The following is a 15,536-nucleotide window of genomic DNA, read 5'->3' on the forward strand; positions in this document are numbered from 1 at the left end:
ATTTTTATATTTTGTATATTTTTGTGTATAATTGTATGATTAAACCTGATTATTAACCTTTTCATGTCTTGTATAAAATTTTAATAATTAAAATTTTTAATGATGTTAAACCATGGACTTTTGAATTTCTAGAAGCTTAAAATTTATTTAAGAAAATGATGAAGAAAATGACTGAATACCATTACATAGTAACTTATTTTTTATATTATAATTTTTGCATAATTACTTTAATTATTTAATCTATTAGCTTTTATCAGTATTGTTAGGGTGACCATTGTACAACGAATAAAAAAACAGAAGCAAAAAAAAATTTACATGCAAACGGTACGGTTTTGAAACATTTAATATACGTGTTGATTGTTGTAAAATAGAAAAAGCTGATTGGCAAAATAAAATTTGGAAATTATGGGAAGAATATTTTTGTCAGCTAAAAAGCAGATATCTTTGGTTAAATGAAGAAATATGGTCACTTTAAATATACTATGTATTTAACCGCACAGAAATTTATTAGAAAATATTTTATCTTATCTTTATAAATTTTTTTTCCGCATTTATTTATCAATAAATACTTCGCAATCAAATTAAGGTAGTTAGGTTGATAATTACATTGATATTATGTAAGTAAGAATGATATTAACAAATTATTATCATCGTATTATGCTTGGTTATGAGTCATGATGGGATAACCATCAGACCGGAATTTCCCGGCCCAAACCGTAAATAAATTTCTAAGTACCGAGTGAATAGTACCAGAAATTATAGTTTTCAAACAGAATGTTCTCAATTAAAACGAACACCTATTTACATATGACATGCTAAACAATGTATATCTCGGATTGTGTTGCGAAAAGAATGGTCACTTTAGAATCATTCATATACATAATTTTATTAAAAATTTAAAGATATTTAATAAATGATTCATCATTTTTGGCCAATTTTTGTATACAAATGTTTGCGTATTTTTTATGTATAGCATGTTTATTTGTTTAATGAAATGTGTACATAATCTAAGTGAACCAAAAATTCTGATTAGTTGGTTTTCTTCCTAAATTTTATAATTATTGAAAAAATAATCTTAATCACCCAATTAAAGTACTCATACTACCCATAAAAATTCTCTTATACAGAATAAAAAATTCATTGATAAAATTGTTCTGACTATGTACTTAATAAAATTTGTATGGAGGCTATAATTTTGTAGACATAGGTGCCTATTTCAATCTAATTTCGAATTTTTACTGCAAAATCTTGACCGAAGATAAAATAACAACACTTCTAACTTATTATTTTTAGTAAGTTTTTTTTAAAACACATTTTCATTTTTCATTTTTCTCACATATAGCAAAATTTATTAAAAGAAAATTATTTTTATAAAAAAAAAATTTATAAAAATTATATGAATTTACTGAAACACTTTATTTGACTCGCTTAACATGTAAATATTTTTTTTTCATTAAAAACAAAAAAAATAAATTATTTATTTTCAAATGTGAATTTTTTTTCAAAATGCATCATATATTGATATACAGCAAAATAACGAAACTTGGTATTAGAGTTAATAATGTTACATATATGCATCTTACGTATATATATTTATATTATATTATAAAATCTTAAAAGTTCAAACTAGTTAATCATACTTTTTTTATTTTGTTTTGATTTTGTATTATTTGTAAATTTGCTCGGAATGAAAGTGAAGATCCAGCACTCTATTTGAAAAAAAAATTATATAGAAATGTAATTAAAATAAATTGTGATGATTAAATTAATTAAATCTATTTCTCCTGTTTATGGTTTTGATTTATATTTTTTGATCTTGCAGGAGATTCTGGTTGCCCTTTAGAATTTTCAGAGCTTTCAGATATTTCACTACTACTTGATCTTATATCTTTTTCCATTTGACCAACTTTTAGTGCATTGTATGCAATTTGTAATATTAAATATGTCCAAGCTATATGCAACAAAAGTAACATTATTAATAAACTATTAAATATGTAATATGCTGGGAACATTGGTAAAATTCTTGGTGCCTCAACTGATGAACTATAAATAATTCTTGGATAAAATCCAAGTCTTGTTATTATCCAAATTACAGTAAATATTGCAAAAATTGTATCACATAATTTTTGATAGCTTGCATATTTAGTCATTTTAGCTGCTTCCAAAAATATATCTGCGCAATCATGAACAACTAGCACCAATGAGCCCACACGATGCAAATTACAAACCCAGCTTAAAGCCATTAAAAGTAATGTAACTGCATGATGGACAAACATTTGCCAAAAATCTTTTCTTTTAACATCAGAAAATTGTGAAAAAGTTAAGGCCCAATAAAATGACATTGAAATCATATAATACCACCAAATATCATTTGAGATTGACTGATGTGGGTATCCATACCAACAATGTTTTATATCCCAAAACCATGGTTTATCTGACAGGATAATGATACCATATACGAAGCTGAATAAATAATATAAACATCTCCAAGAATTCTCACAGAATTTTACTAATGTTGTTGGTTTATCTTGAGCTCTTCTTAATCTCCACCACCTTTCGATTTGTCGCTCCTTCATATCATTCTGTTTTGCTAAGCCAGCAACCATTTTATGCGTCAACCTGTTTCTTTTTTGGTAAGCTTTTTCTAATGTCTCATTTGGAGTTGCTTTCTTTGGACGTGTGGACTTAATGCCTAAGGATTTACCTATTGGAGCCACCCAATATTTTTCAACGACATACCTTAAGAAAAGCATTACAACTGCTAATGGCAATGGCCATATCAAATCTCTATAGTCAGCATGTCTAACATCGGGTCTTGATCCAGGTGCAATATCTGCCCAAGTTGTATTGGGGGGTAACCATATTTTTGTTGACCAAAATTGGTTGCTTATAATTTTGAACACATCCATTGTATTTTTCTAGCCTAACACATTTCCCCTAATAAAAATATATGCAGATTTTTTTTCTGAAATATATTATGAAGAATTTTTTAATAAATATACTTAAAAATAAAATTAATTACATTTTAATTTATTTTGAATAATATTTTTTATTAAATAATCCGTTACTTGTGAATCATTTACCTTTTATTTTAATTAATTTATTTTTCCACAGATAAAACTTAATGCAGCCTGGCCCTGCCCTCTTGAAGTCATAGAAAGTAAAAATGACGTTTGTTTGATAGAAAATGTGAATGAGTGAAATTAGATAAGTTTCAACTTGCGAGTTAATATTAATATCTTATTTGACATTTACTTGTGTTTACTTATGCCCTGTTTACACTATAGCCAATAGCATTTTATTCTCAAAGAATAATATATTATGAAAATTGCTTAACTCACATTTTATAAGAGTGTACATATTATCAAAATAAAATATTTTTTGAATATTTAACAACGTTTGAATATTTTAACTTTTTTTTTAAATATGTAACATGTTATGTATGTGAATGAATTTTCTTTCAAATTAAAAGATGTTTATCTACCGGTAAGCAATAGGTATATCAGATTTCGGTGTGATATCAAATATCTCTGTATATTTATTTAACCTTAGATTTTGTTGTGTATGTAAACGGTGTCTTAAATGTAATAACTAATCTATTTATGTAGAATGTCTAACCTATTTATGTGAAATTGCTTTAAATATGACCAAATAAAAAAAATTCCATTTAAGGGAATAGTAGAATAACAAACAGTTAAAATTATTTTATGTTAAATTGCTGGTAATAAAAGTTAGTACGTAATGCAAAAACCAGTGCTGAATTGCCGTGACTGCTCGAACTACTCAAAATTTGGGTAATTTTTGTAAATTTGGGAAATGTCAAATGTCATGTTGAAAACTTATATGGTGAATCAAATATGACAGTTTAAATTTGTCGGTTGGATTGTTGTCAATTTGTATATAACTGTTTGTAAAACAAATTTTTAAAATTACTGTGCCAATTTTCAATAAAACCACTTTTAAACTTAAATATCTAAATTAGAAGTATGTGTAAGTTATATTATATAATAGAAAATATATTTAAACTTGGTTTATTTCAGGAATTAATGAATTATACAAAAGATGAATTGGCTGCTGTTGCTCACTTTTACATGGATCATTTGAAAAATGCGCCACCAGAAGTTAGGAATATTTTATTATATTTAGCAAAGAATGCATATGATAATAATGATATAGAGAAAGCTGTATATTTCCATGCTAAGGCTTTGTGTAATACCTTCGATAGTAGAAATATTTTTGAAATTAATAGCTTGGATTCTTATGGAGATACTTTCCTCGAAGATGTAATTTTCCCAAAGCATTTTAAAGCTAAGAAATCAAAATCTAATCCTTTGCTTGATTTTGCAAATGAAAATTTTCCAATAGCCGAAGTGAAATATGCTAATAGAGATTTTACATCAGATTTTGATATTACAGAAAAAGTTTTAGAAATGAAATCTTCAATAAAAGATATGCCAGAAGAATGGATGGTGCTGCAAATAACCAAAGATTATAATGAGTATATGAGCCTTAAAACTAGAGAAGAAAATGTAACTTCAAAATTGCCGATTTATTTAAGTATTTTGAAACATTCAGCAGATAATATATTAGATAATTTTATATGCATTAAGATAGAGTTCAGTGATTGTGAATTGTTCAAAAACTTTTTTGAAATTCAAGAAAATTTTAAAGCATTATCTTCCGATAGTTTATCTCTTAATAATTGTGACGAAAAACTTAAATTAAAGTACCTGAAAAAAATTTTGCCTTTGGAAAATCAAATTATTGCAAGTATAGCAAAATTAGAAAAGGAACTTGGTCCTTGGGTGTGTTTATTCTCTGGAAATTTGGAAAATAAAGAAATTGAGAGAGAGATCCTACATAAAGTTGGAACATTTTGCAAAAAATGTAAGTTAGATAACAATACTTCGATCATTCTTGGTCTTCTATTAAAGGAGCCAAAAAAATTAATAGAAGAAAATTGTAGGATAGCTAGCGAATATCTCGCGGATGGAAGGAGTAAAAGAATTAAAAGCCTTTTGTACGAATTTCTAAAAGAAATGTCAGCAGAACTCTCGAATAAAGATATGAAAAGTAAAAAGCCATGTTTACTTATAATAGACGAACTTCTAGATAATTTTCCATGGGAATTTTTGAATAAATCGCAAGAGTTTTGTCGTATTTCCTCATTAAACATCTTAAATAAGATTTTTTGTAAACATAAATCGAAAATAAATAAAGGTTATTTAGAAATAAGTGTTAAGTATGGCCATTTTTTGGTGAACCCGCAAAACAATTTGAAAGATTCAGAGAATCGAATTCGAGAATTTGGAAGATATTGGTTACCAAATTATGATTTTACATTTGGAAAACAACCATCACAAGAAAAAATTAAGGAAATTTTTAACTCAAATGGTATATATGTTTATTGTGGGCATGGTCACGGTATGGATTACTTAAATCCACATAAACTACACATTGCTGAAATAAAAAATCCAGTTGTATTTCTTTTTGGTTGTGAATCTGTGAAATTGTCATCGAAAACAAGTTATGGGGAAATGACTGGTGAACATTTATATTTCCATAAAGGTTTGTGTCCCGCTGTTATTGGGTGTATTCATATAGCATTTGATTATAGTTTGGATATAATAGCAACAGAAATTTTAAGTACATGGATTTCATCTAAACAGAAACCTCATTGGAGTTGTATCGATTTCCAATTATGGAGAAAAGGCAAAATTGTCCCCTCTCAAAAAAATTCCAAAACTAAACAAATTCAATATGAGCCAAGATTAGCTGCAATTTTGAGTAAAATTCGTTCTAAAGGTTCACAGAAGTATTATCACTTAATACCGCTTGTGTATCGCGGAATTCCTGTATGGAACAGCGAACTTGGCAAATAACGTTCTCCGGATGCAATACAAAATAAGAAAGTTTCTAAAATTTTTGTATAGTTAGATTATTTATATTTATTATTATGATCTGAATTCCTTGTAATTTTTATGCCACTACAATATTAACGTTTATTTTGTATGATATATTAACGTATAATTATTTTCTAGTTTTTATGTATATTATTGAATGATACCTAAATTAAATTTATCGTACAATTTAATTATTTTGTTTTATCATTTTCAATGGAATTTTCAACCAGATATTTGTACATATACGTGTGTTGCCGTGTATCCATATATATTTATATCTAACGTTTGTTGATGCTAGAATGTGATGCTTAAAATATTGCCCAATGTTAGGACGGTGTAGAGGAAAATAATACAAAAATAACCCACAAGTGAACCATTGCAATATAAATCAATACCTGTTACAATTTAAGATTTATTGCATTTAGTTTTTAATTTAATAGTAAAATAAACCTACTGCAATTCGAATCAATGGATAACGTCTTAGAAAAACTCCAACTCTAATACCAGCTGAATCCAAAGAACTATAAGCTCTTTTTACTCGCCTCGTCACTCTGGTGTCAAAAGGGTTCTCCCTCATCAAAATTGGAAACTGAGCTTTTGCTAAAACCGATAAATAATTTAGTATTTAAAATAATACATAATTTTAAATCCAATTTACCATCGTCAGTATCATTTACGTGAATTAACTGTTGATTGGAAAGTCTTCCTTGATTTATTACATGCCTTAGCTGATCCTAAAAGATTGATCGTTAATATATTGTTTATATGACTTTAATAAAAATAAAATTACCTCCACTTTTTCTAATTGCAATTTTAATGCATTTTTTTCTGAAGTAATTGTTTCAAGAGTGGTTTGCTTTTGAAAAAGAGCTTGTGTAAGAGATTGAAGTCTGGCTTCTACGTTATTCGAATCACCTACCGCTTGATAATCAGCGTTCCCTTTTCTTAATTTAATAATCTGTTGTTCTTTTTCATGAAGTTGAGCAATATGCATTTGTCTTTGACGGTTAGTTTCTTGTCGAATTGCAGATATTTCGTGATTTAATAATTTCATTTCAGCTTCCAAATTTGATGATTTTTCTTGTTCAATTTTTAAATTATTCATTAAAACATTTCGCATATTTTCTATTTCAGTTTCCTTATTTTTCAATTCTTTTTGTAAATTTTCAATTAAGCTGTTAGACTCTTCTATTTCTTGCTGGAATTCTAAAATTTGATTGTTTTTTATAACAATATCATGTTTCATGTTTTCAATATCTATTTGTTGGATTTTATTTTCATCTGGCTCAAAATTTTCAATACGAGAAATATTTCCTTGCTTTAATTCCTCAATAATTTTATCTTTCATTTGTAATGTAGATTGTGCTTTTTTGCGATAGTTTTCTAGGTCTGCTGATTTTTGTTCAGCTTCTCTTGTTTGGTTTTTTAATTTTTCACTTACATCGTATAAATCTTGCCTTTTTTTTGCTAAACTACTTTCCAATTCGGATATATTTTTAATGTAAACGTCATTTGTTGACAAAGCTTCTTTCAGTTTTTCACTCAATTCGTTTTTTTCTGATGTTAATGATTCCAAAAATTCGTTCAATTCTTGAATTCTCGTTTCAGCTTTAGCAGTTTTGAGTTCTTTCTTTAGATCAGAAATTTCATTTTTCAGCTCATCGTTTTCTGCTGTTACTTCCGCTAATGCAATTTTAAAAGCTACTAACTCATTATTTGCTATATAATCACTGTTCATAGTAGGTTCATGGTTCAAATCAGGAATTTCGGAATCATTATAATTTAAAGTTGATTGAAATGCATTCGATTCGTCTTTTAAGTGATTTTTTGGAGAAAATGGATCTTTCTTGCTTGTAGAAGGTATTTGCTTAATGTCTTGCTTACTTGATGAAATAAAGTCATCATTTTCTGATTTTTTTGTAGGAGTGGAAGGATTGAGGACGGTAGCAGCATTTTGATCGATTCTAAAAATATGTAAGAAAATAACTTACAATAAATGTTAAGTTTTAAATTACAATCTTGATAAATTACTTATTTAAAATATTTTCTGCTCTGTCAGCTAAATCCGAAATCCACGACATCTCAACTCTCAAGGTTGCTTATTATTTGATTTGTTTTTCTATACATATTTGAACGCTAAATTCTTTTAGCGATGTCGTGTTTTTAAATTTATTTACAGTAAAATCTTTTTTCAATGAAAATTTTTATTTCATTTATTGCATTTTTGAAGTAACTTTTAAATTAATTGCTTTTTGAATTCTAATTTTCTGTACAAGCGTGGAAAGTAAGATATGTATGTACCCAAATGCAAAAAACTTGAAGCATATTTTCCTTGTATCAGAGTAAAGTAATATACAAATATAAATGTGCGATATTATTCTCAGCCAATTTATTCAGAATTACTCCTCTCTTAAAACTAATAACACAAATGTGAAATCAACTTTGTGCATGGATTTTTTTTATATACATATATTCATGTGCAATTAAAGATAGCTATCATTAGTATCATGTTCTTTTATCGTTTTTATATACCAATTAGGTTTAATATGAAAGAAATATTGCAGAATTAAATTTTGTTACACTTATTAGATTATTAATTTTTATTTGCTGAGCTCGTTGTTATGTCATTCAATTGTAACAGTAATTTATCTTTGTAGAACAGAAAATTTTGGTTTTGTTTTCACCATTCTTTAAAATTATAGTTGAAATTGGAATTAAAAAAAATTAGTACTTAGGCAACTATAGCCTACTAAAAAAATTAAGTTATCTTTGTCCAAAAACCTATTGTACCTGATATAATCAAATAATTCTCATTCAAAGTCAAGTTTCAAAGTCAGTTTTAACTATACTCCATTTTTACTAACTCCAGCAACTATTGAAAATATTACATTGTATCGAATTAAACATTTTACGGAGTGAAATTACTCCAATTTAATTAATTCAGCGCACTGACTTATTGGTAATTGGAAGTATGTGTGTGTTTGAAAACAAAGAACATCTGTTTTACACTTGACATAACAAAACTTTCAAACAAAGTGTATTTCTGTCAGCCGTGGTTTTATAACTTAAATTCTGTACTATACACAAATAATAAGTTTTTTGAGAGAAAACTGGGGATAAATTATGGATTTTGATAGTCCGGACGTTGAAAAAGATTTCCCGGGGCTGTACGCTTCGGAATCAGGTGCAAATAAAAAAAAGGAAGAAAGTGATTGTACGTATTTGCATATATGTATTTGCTCGGTCTGAACTTGGACTATATAAAAAAAATATTTGCTCTCTTTTAGTTAGTGAAGGTGATCATGAAAAGTTAAGCAAAAAGGAGTTGTTGATTGGCAGAAGAAAAGATAAAAAAGAAAAGAAAGATTTAAGATATGCAACTTTACAAGGAAGTGAAAGTTCCCCAGAAGAAGAGTTGGAAACTAAGTAAGAAAGTGATTTTTTTTTGTTTGTATTTGTGAAGCTTTTATTGCAAATTACAATTATAGAAGTCCATCTAAATCCACCAAAAAATCAAAAGCTTTTAAATTTACTTCATCTAAAAGTAAAGAAAAACGAGAGAAATCCCGCGAAAAAAGTGACAAAGATCTGAAAGAGAAGGATGTTTCTGAATCTAAAGAAAAAGAAAAAGATAAAAAAAAAGATAAAGAGAAAAGGGACAAAGAAAAAAAAGACAAAACTAAGGACAAAGACAAGGATAAAAAGGATAAAAAATCAAAACAAGCAAGTATTTGTGAAGAAGTACTTGAACTAGGTGATGTGCAGCCTGTTTTTGGCGTTTCCGTGTCTTTAGCTACTGAGCGTAGCCACTGTCATGATGGAATAGATTTACCATTAGTGGTTAGAGATTGCATAGATTTCTTACAGGAAAACGGCTTACAAAATGATCAAATTTATAAAGTAGAACCCATGAAAAGTCGTTTACAATCATTTAAAAGATTATATAATAACAGGGAAACCCAAAGCACAGAGGAATTCGAGGTATCCATTGCTTGTGGTTTGCTAAAACTATTTTTAAGGTAATTAGCTTTTTATGTTTTTTTAAATTAATTTAATTAACTATACTACATATTTACAGAGAATTACCTGAGCCGATTTTAACAACAGATTTAATAACAAGATTTGAAGAAGCAGCCTCTCACAATGAGGTTACTCAAACCGAAGCAGAGCTTAAGCACTTGCTGGATCAATTACCAAGTTGTAATAAAACTTTACTTTCTTGGATATTATTACATTTTGATTCAGTTATTCAAAATGAAAAATATAATAAATTAAACGCCCAAAGCTTGGCAATGTTACTCAGTCCACCATTACAAATGTCGCACAGGTTACTAGTTACACTTTTGTGTCATTGCCCTAATCTTTTTCCAGATGTTAAATTAGTTAAGTAAGTATTTCTAATTTACATGCTTTAACAAAGTTTTCAATAAACTACTTTAAAATATGAACCATTACTTATCAAAGACGGAAAAAATTTGACTAAATCAAAGTGAACACTAAATGTGATAAAAATTTAAAACTTTATTTAATTTTTATCTCGACTTTTCTCAAACAAACATTTTGAAATAAAATGTCATAAAATTAAATACACAAAGTAAATATGTACATAATGTTGAGACTTTTGTGCAAATTAGGTTTTTTAGATTGCGCTTTTCTTATACTTTTTGTAAAATTAAAAGCTAGATCACGAATTAAGCTTAATAACATTTTCTTGAAAATTTTTTTTTGTAAAATTATACGGAAATATTTTATAAATATTTTTGTGGGGTGCTTAATATTTGATTGTAAACGTTTTATACGAAAATATTTAAAGAGTAACTATGTTGAAAATAGCAAAGATAGCGAAAATCTTTACAAAGTACATACATAATATTATGTATGCTTGAAATTTTATTATCTTATTAATTTAATTACATTTTTAGATATGTTCCACCAATAACATCTACAAGTCCAAAACTACCGGAAGATCCACATCAAATACAAATCGAATTAAAGAAACAAGAGAGCTTATTAACACAAATTCATTCGGAAATGAATGCTGGTTTTTTTTCTAAAAAACGCGAAGAACAGTTATGGGAGGTACAACGTATAATAACCCAACTTAAAAGAAAATTAAGATCATTTGAAAAAAGGCAAGATACCTTAGAAAGTGGTAATTCGGCAGCTGGAAATAATACAACAGAAACTCCAATTACTACTGGACCAACAACTACATGGTCGGAAGATGATTATTCTCTCAAAAGTTTTAATATAGAAGGGGAAACAAAGTTATCTCCTCAAGACATTCCAGAAGTAATTCCTGAGCAACAAATAATTGAAAGTGTTGGTGATTTATTAGATGATCCCAATAATCCTGATAAATTATATGTGCATGAATCAGGTTTACTAATGGTTCCAGAATCTCATCCAAGTTATGCTGCTTTACTGAAACTACAACTAGAAAACCAGGAGTTATTGCAATGGAAGTCGCAATTGCAAAGTAGAATTAATTCGGAAAGAGCAGAATTATTAAAATTGAAAAAATTACTTTCCAATGTAGAGCAAAATCAACTGCAAACTTCTAGAAATACTTATTGGAATGAAGATGGGGATTATGAAAGGGTTATTGAAAGATATATAAAAGAAAATAATTTATTAGAGCAAAAAAAACAAATGTTAGCACAAGAAATTTTTGAAGAGCATAGGGCTCTGATTCAGTTGAAAGTTGATATAGGGGTACAGGCTTTTAAAGCTTAGCATAAAAATAACTAAATTATATAAAAACTAAGAGTTTTTAATACTAACTTTCGATATTTTGCTTTCATTGACAAATTTTAACATTTAAGTTTTAATATTTAAAATTTATTGCTTTATTATGTTTATTTTTAAATTAAAAATTCTAATTCTATTGCATAACTTAGTTAATGTTTCATTTTGTTTTGTAGTGTGCAAGTTCTTTTAAAAGGCGTTTAAAGCTTAAGAAGTTTTTTGTACTGGAATCATTTATACTTGGTACGTCATTGGAGATAAAACTTAGTTATTCAAATTTGTAAGGCCAAATGGAAAGAAGGAAAATTTCATTACTATTATAATAAAAATAAAATTACGGTTGATAGTGGTTTCTTTTTAATTTTCGTAATAAATTATCAATGTCCCGTGATAAATTGTTGCAAGTGATATTGTTTTCGAACAATTTAGGCAATTCCACTTTTAGATGAGATTCAATTTGGTTTGAAATTTCTTCATCTAATGTTTCTTTTTGTCTCAATTCATTTTCTAATTCAAATAAATGTGCATCGATAACGTCGGGAAACAACATTTTCATAGCTGCTGATAAATTATATACATATTCTCTATTACTACCTGAAGGTCCCCAAGCCCAATAAATTTGCTCCGCTATGTTTTTAATATCCGAAATATGTCCAGCATAAGATTCATTATCTGCGGTAGCAATATACATTATAACTTTAAAATTTGGTTGATTTTCATCAGGATAATGAAAAAAGTTTATAGAGCATCGTTCATATCCATTTTTCTCTCTATAATCTAAATGACTTAGCACTTCATCTTTTAAGTTGGATGGAATTTTGTACGCCATACCATAAACCCTAGCCTCTCTTACTGATGGGATACATGTTACAACTCGACCGGGTTGTTCCGGAGTGCCTCTGTGATCTAAGCTATTTTGATAAAAACGTCTTTCGTAATTGCATATATAACCTCGGTGACAAATTTCAAATGGGAAATCTACCTACAGTATATTAAAACCAAAGTTACGCAAAAAATTTAAAAGAAATGAAATTAGTTGAAACTAATTTAAAGTACATAGTTACCTTCCATATTAAGGAACCATACCCAAAAATCCAAATATCGTCTAAATTTGAAGAAATTTCAGAAGACTTAGCAATTTCAAAATGTTGTGGAGAGGAATTTTCTATTGATTTCAATAAGTGTTTTTTTGAAAAGCATTGAAAACAAGTATCAAATATTACTTTGATCAGCTTTTCATAATATTCTGATAAACTGATGTCATTTTGATTTTGTACATATTTTTCTAGAATAATTTTTATATAATCACTAATGCTACTGGAATTATTGACTAAAGACATCACAGTTCTATTTTGATTTTTGGATCTAGAAATCAAATCCAATTTTCAAGCAAAACAAACTACGTTTGCAAAAGAAAAATAATATTTCGGTCGTCAGCTGACTGAAGATGTTGTATTTTGACAGGATGATAAGTTTCCCTTTAAGCAAATTTGTGAGTTAAGTATTAAGATAATAATAAGAATATTAAAAAAAAATGACACAATTTTTTTGTCAATTGTTCCAATGCTGACACTTTTTGTGGCATAGTTTTACGCAATAAAATGTAACAGACGAATAAAACAATTTACATTCATAATTTATAATGGATGTACGTATGTATATACGTAATTTGCATTTTCACAAAATCTTCGTAATTTTTGTATTTGGAAATTCGGTATTTGGAATGCTTATTTCGGCTCTGTTGTTATTGCCAAAACTAAAAATAAGAATGTATTTATTAGTTGTATCTTTTATGAACACGTCTTAAAAGTATTCATGAGAAATAAAACTTATAAAACACGTTTAGAATATTAAGATATTTTTGATCAATGGAAGAAAAATTTAGTTTGAAAAGAGGATAATAAGAAATTCAGCATATATCGTATATGGATGTATGTAAATACATGTACATATATGTATGAGCTTTCAAAAAGGCTAAGTTAATAATAATTTTGATAGACACCTTTTCCTCAGCTCTATTTAGACATAAAATAAACAAATTATGTTATTATATCCAAAACTTTTAACCGCAAATCCGTAAATATCTGAATATATATATAAAAAAAATTGACTTATACCACTTGAATATTGACACCAAAAATTGACAAACGTCTTTTGGTACAAAATAAAACCTTTTGTACCTTTGCACAAAATTGCCATTTTTTACTTCAAATGTAGAATCTCGAAAGTGCGATACCGTATTCGAATTTTTTAACATCAAGTAGTGGAAAAATTTTCAAATGTCGAATATTTAAATGCATCTTTAGATACGGTAATATTAAAAGACAAAATATTTATGTAAAACATTATTCTTTATTAGAAACATTAATAGAATAATTAGAAAATTTCCAGCGGTCAAACAGCAACGTCAGACGATTTCTGTTTTTAACCAAAAGCAACAGCGGAAAGGCGAAACTCAAAAATCATAATTACTCAGTATTTTGCATACAGACACATGAAAACAGATGATTTCTGAAAAAATACCGTCGGTTAAAATCGCGGTGGTAATTTCGCTTCATTCTTACCAGTCGCACTTCATCATGTGTATTCTATATGAATTTTGACATTTCGTCGCGGCAAATCGCTTTTCTTTTGTTTTCAATTAAAATTTTAGAAAGACGCATATCGAACAAGGGATGGAACAAGTATGAAATGTTATGCACTTAGTAAATATATTTTTTATATAGATAAAGACAATAAAATAATTTTCACCTCAAATTCAACTTTTATTTTTAAAATTATAATTTTTAAGAATTAAAAATACATGATTAATTCTATTTTTAATGATACCATTTCCTTAACATTTTTAAATTTTTTGTTAAAATGTATTTTTTTTTTAATTTTTTTTTTTAACTTTTGATTTTTTTTTCCATAATTATTTCTTTTTTTAAATTCTTATGTTCGAAAACTTTATTTAATGTAACATAAATTTTGTTTTTATTTTTAGTTTTAAATGTAACATGTACATATTATATAATTTTTTGTTTTTTCTTTTTTGATAATTTTTGTTCTATGTTATTGTTTTCTTTTTAAAAATAGAATTAACTTAGAATTTATAATTAAAATGTACATTTATATAATTAATGCTTTTTCGATTGATTTAATTTAGTATTTACTATTTTATTTATTTTTATTTTTTTTTTTCATCTTTTATTTGTTTTTCTATCTAAGAGTTATTGGTGTCATGAAGAGTTTCTTGAATGTTCATTTTATTTTTATTTGTTTGAATGCTTTTATTAAATTTCCTTTTTTTTTATTTTTTGTATGTTTTAATTTTAATTTAATTTCAATGTTATGAATAAATTAATTTTTCAATAATAATATAATTCCTTTCCGGACATCTATATGAATAGCCTAAAATTATATTTTTTTTTAATTTGATGTATAATTGGTTTAATAGTTTTGATTAGTTTTCTACTAAAAGAATATGCATAGTGAACTACTTTCCTAATATAATAAAATTATATTTTATAATAAAATTTAAGAAAATTAAACAAGAAAATTATTTTTGTTATTAAACAATTTATTGAATAAATTTTATATCACCAATTTGTTTTATTAATTAAGTAAAATGTTTTAATATAAATAAATTGTAATTATTCGATGTTGAACTCACTATTTAAGACTCATTAAGTAACATTTTGAAGTTTTCGAGAAGATCACTTATTACCATTTTTAAGTTTATATGATCGAGAAATAAACATTTAATTATGCGAGTTTTAAACTAAAAACTTCTTTTTGGATATAAAAAGTAAAAATCATTCTAACCAACAAATTAAATAAATTTTAAAATATTTATAACTGTTATTTCGTAATAATTTTTGAGAGCACATTATGTATCCGTAA

The 15,536-nt window shown here is 26.8% G+C and overlaps 5 protein-coding genes across 7 annotated transcripts; 2 read left to right on the forward strand and 3 right to left on the reverse strand.

Annotated features, from left to right (window-relative positions):
- Nucleotides 1–1,386: 1,386 nt before the first annotated feature.
- On the reverse strand, nt 1,387–3,187 carry LOC129607822 (ceramide synthase 6-like). Its single transcript, XM_055519009.1, has 2 exons — nt 3,084–3,187; nt 1,387–2,965 (listed from the first exon to the last, which is right to left on the reverse strand). Exon 2 carries the CDS (start codon nt 2,907–2,909, stop codon nt 1,776–1,778), a length of 1,134 nt encoding a protein of 377 aa, XP_055374984.1. The 5' UTR covers nt 2,910–2,965; nt 3,084–3,187; the 3' UTR covers nt 1,387–1,775.
- A 701-nt stretch (nt 3,188–3,888) lies between these two features.
- On the forward strand, nt 3,889–5,901 carry LOC129607820 (uncharacterized). 2 transcript variants are annotated; one of them, XM_055519006.1, is made up of 2 exons: nt 3,889–3,984; nt 4,041–5,901. In XM_055519006.1, exon 2 carries the CDS (start codon nt 4,047–4,049, stop codon nt 5,880–5,882), a length of 1,836 nt encoding a protein of 611 aa, XP_055374981.1. In that variant the 5' UTR covers nt 3,889–3,984; nt 4,041–4,046; the 3' UTR covers nt 5,883–5,901. The 2 variants fall into 2 exon arrangements, with proteins under 2 accessions (XP_055374981.1, XP_055374982.1); XM_055519007.1 differs by having other exon boundaries at nt 3,910–3,990.
- A 76-nt stretch (nt 5,902–5,977) lies between these two features.
- Nucleotides 5,978–8,390, reverse strand: LOC129607821 (golgin-84). The gene is made up of 5 exons (XM_055519008.1): nt 7,935–8,390; nt 6,694–7,867; nt 6,562–6,637; nt 6,358–6,503; nt 5,978–6,298 (listed from the first exon to the last, which is right to left on the reverse strand). The coding sequence occupies exons 1-5, from the start codon at nt 7,982–7,984 to the stop codon at nt 6,230–6,232; spliced, it is 1,515 nt and encodes a 504-aa protein (XP_055374983.1). The 5' UTR covers nt 7,985–8,390; the 3' UTR covers nt 5,978–6,229.
- Nucleotides 8,391–8,794: 404 nt separating this feature from the next.
- LOC129607819 (ralA-binding protein 1) lies at nt 8,795–11,798 on the forward strand. Its single transcript, XM_055519004.1, has 5 exons — nt 8,795–9,117; nt 9,191–9,329; nt 9,392–9,922; nt 9,982–10,290; nt 10,826–11,798. The coding sequence occupies exons 1-5, from the start codon at nt 9,027–9,029 to the stop codon at nt 11,637–11,639; spliced, it is 1,884 nt and encodes a 627-aa protein (XP_055374979.1). The 5' UTR covers nt 8,795–9,026; the 3' UTR covers nt 11,640–11,798.
- Nucleotides 11,799–11,980: 182 nt separating this feature from the next.
- LOC129607823 (putative glutathione-specific gamma-glutamylcyclotransferase 2) lies at nt 11,981–13,075 on the reverse strand. Of its 2 annotated transcripts, none has more exons than XM_055519010.1 (2): nt 12,716–13,075; nt 11,981–12,633 (listed from the first exon to the last, which is right to left on the reverse strand). In XM_055519010.1, exons 1-2 carry the CDS (start codon nt 12,989–12,991, stop codon nt 11,986–11,988), a joined length of 924 nt encoding a protein of 307 aa, XP_055374985.1. In that variant the 5' UTR covers nt 12,992–13,075; the 3' UTR covers nt 11,981–11,985. The 2 variants fall into 2 exon arrangements, with proteins under 2 accessions (XP_055374985.1, XP_055374986.1); XM_055519011.1 differs by having other exon boundaries at nt 11,981–12,629; nt 12,716–12,850.
- Nucleotides 13,076–15,536: the final 2,461 nt, after the last annotated feature.

Source organism: Condylostylus longicornis, unplaced genomic scaffold (genome assembly GCF_029603195.1).
Source record: "Condylostylus longicornis isolate FDR11 unplaced genomic scaffold, ASM2960319v2 ptg000030l, whole genome shotgun sequence".
Classification (NCBI taxonomy): domain Eukaryota; kingdom Metazoa; phylum Arthropoda; class Insecta; order Diptera; family Dolichopodidae; genus Condylostylus; species Condylostylus longicornis.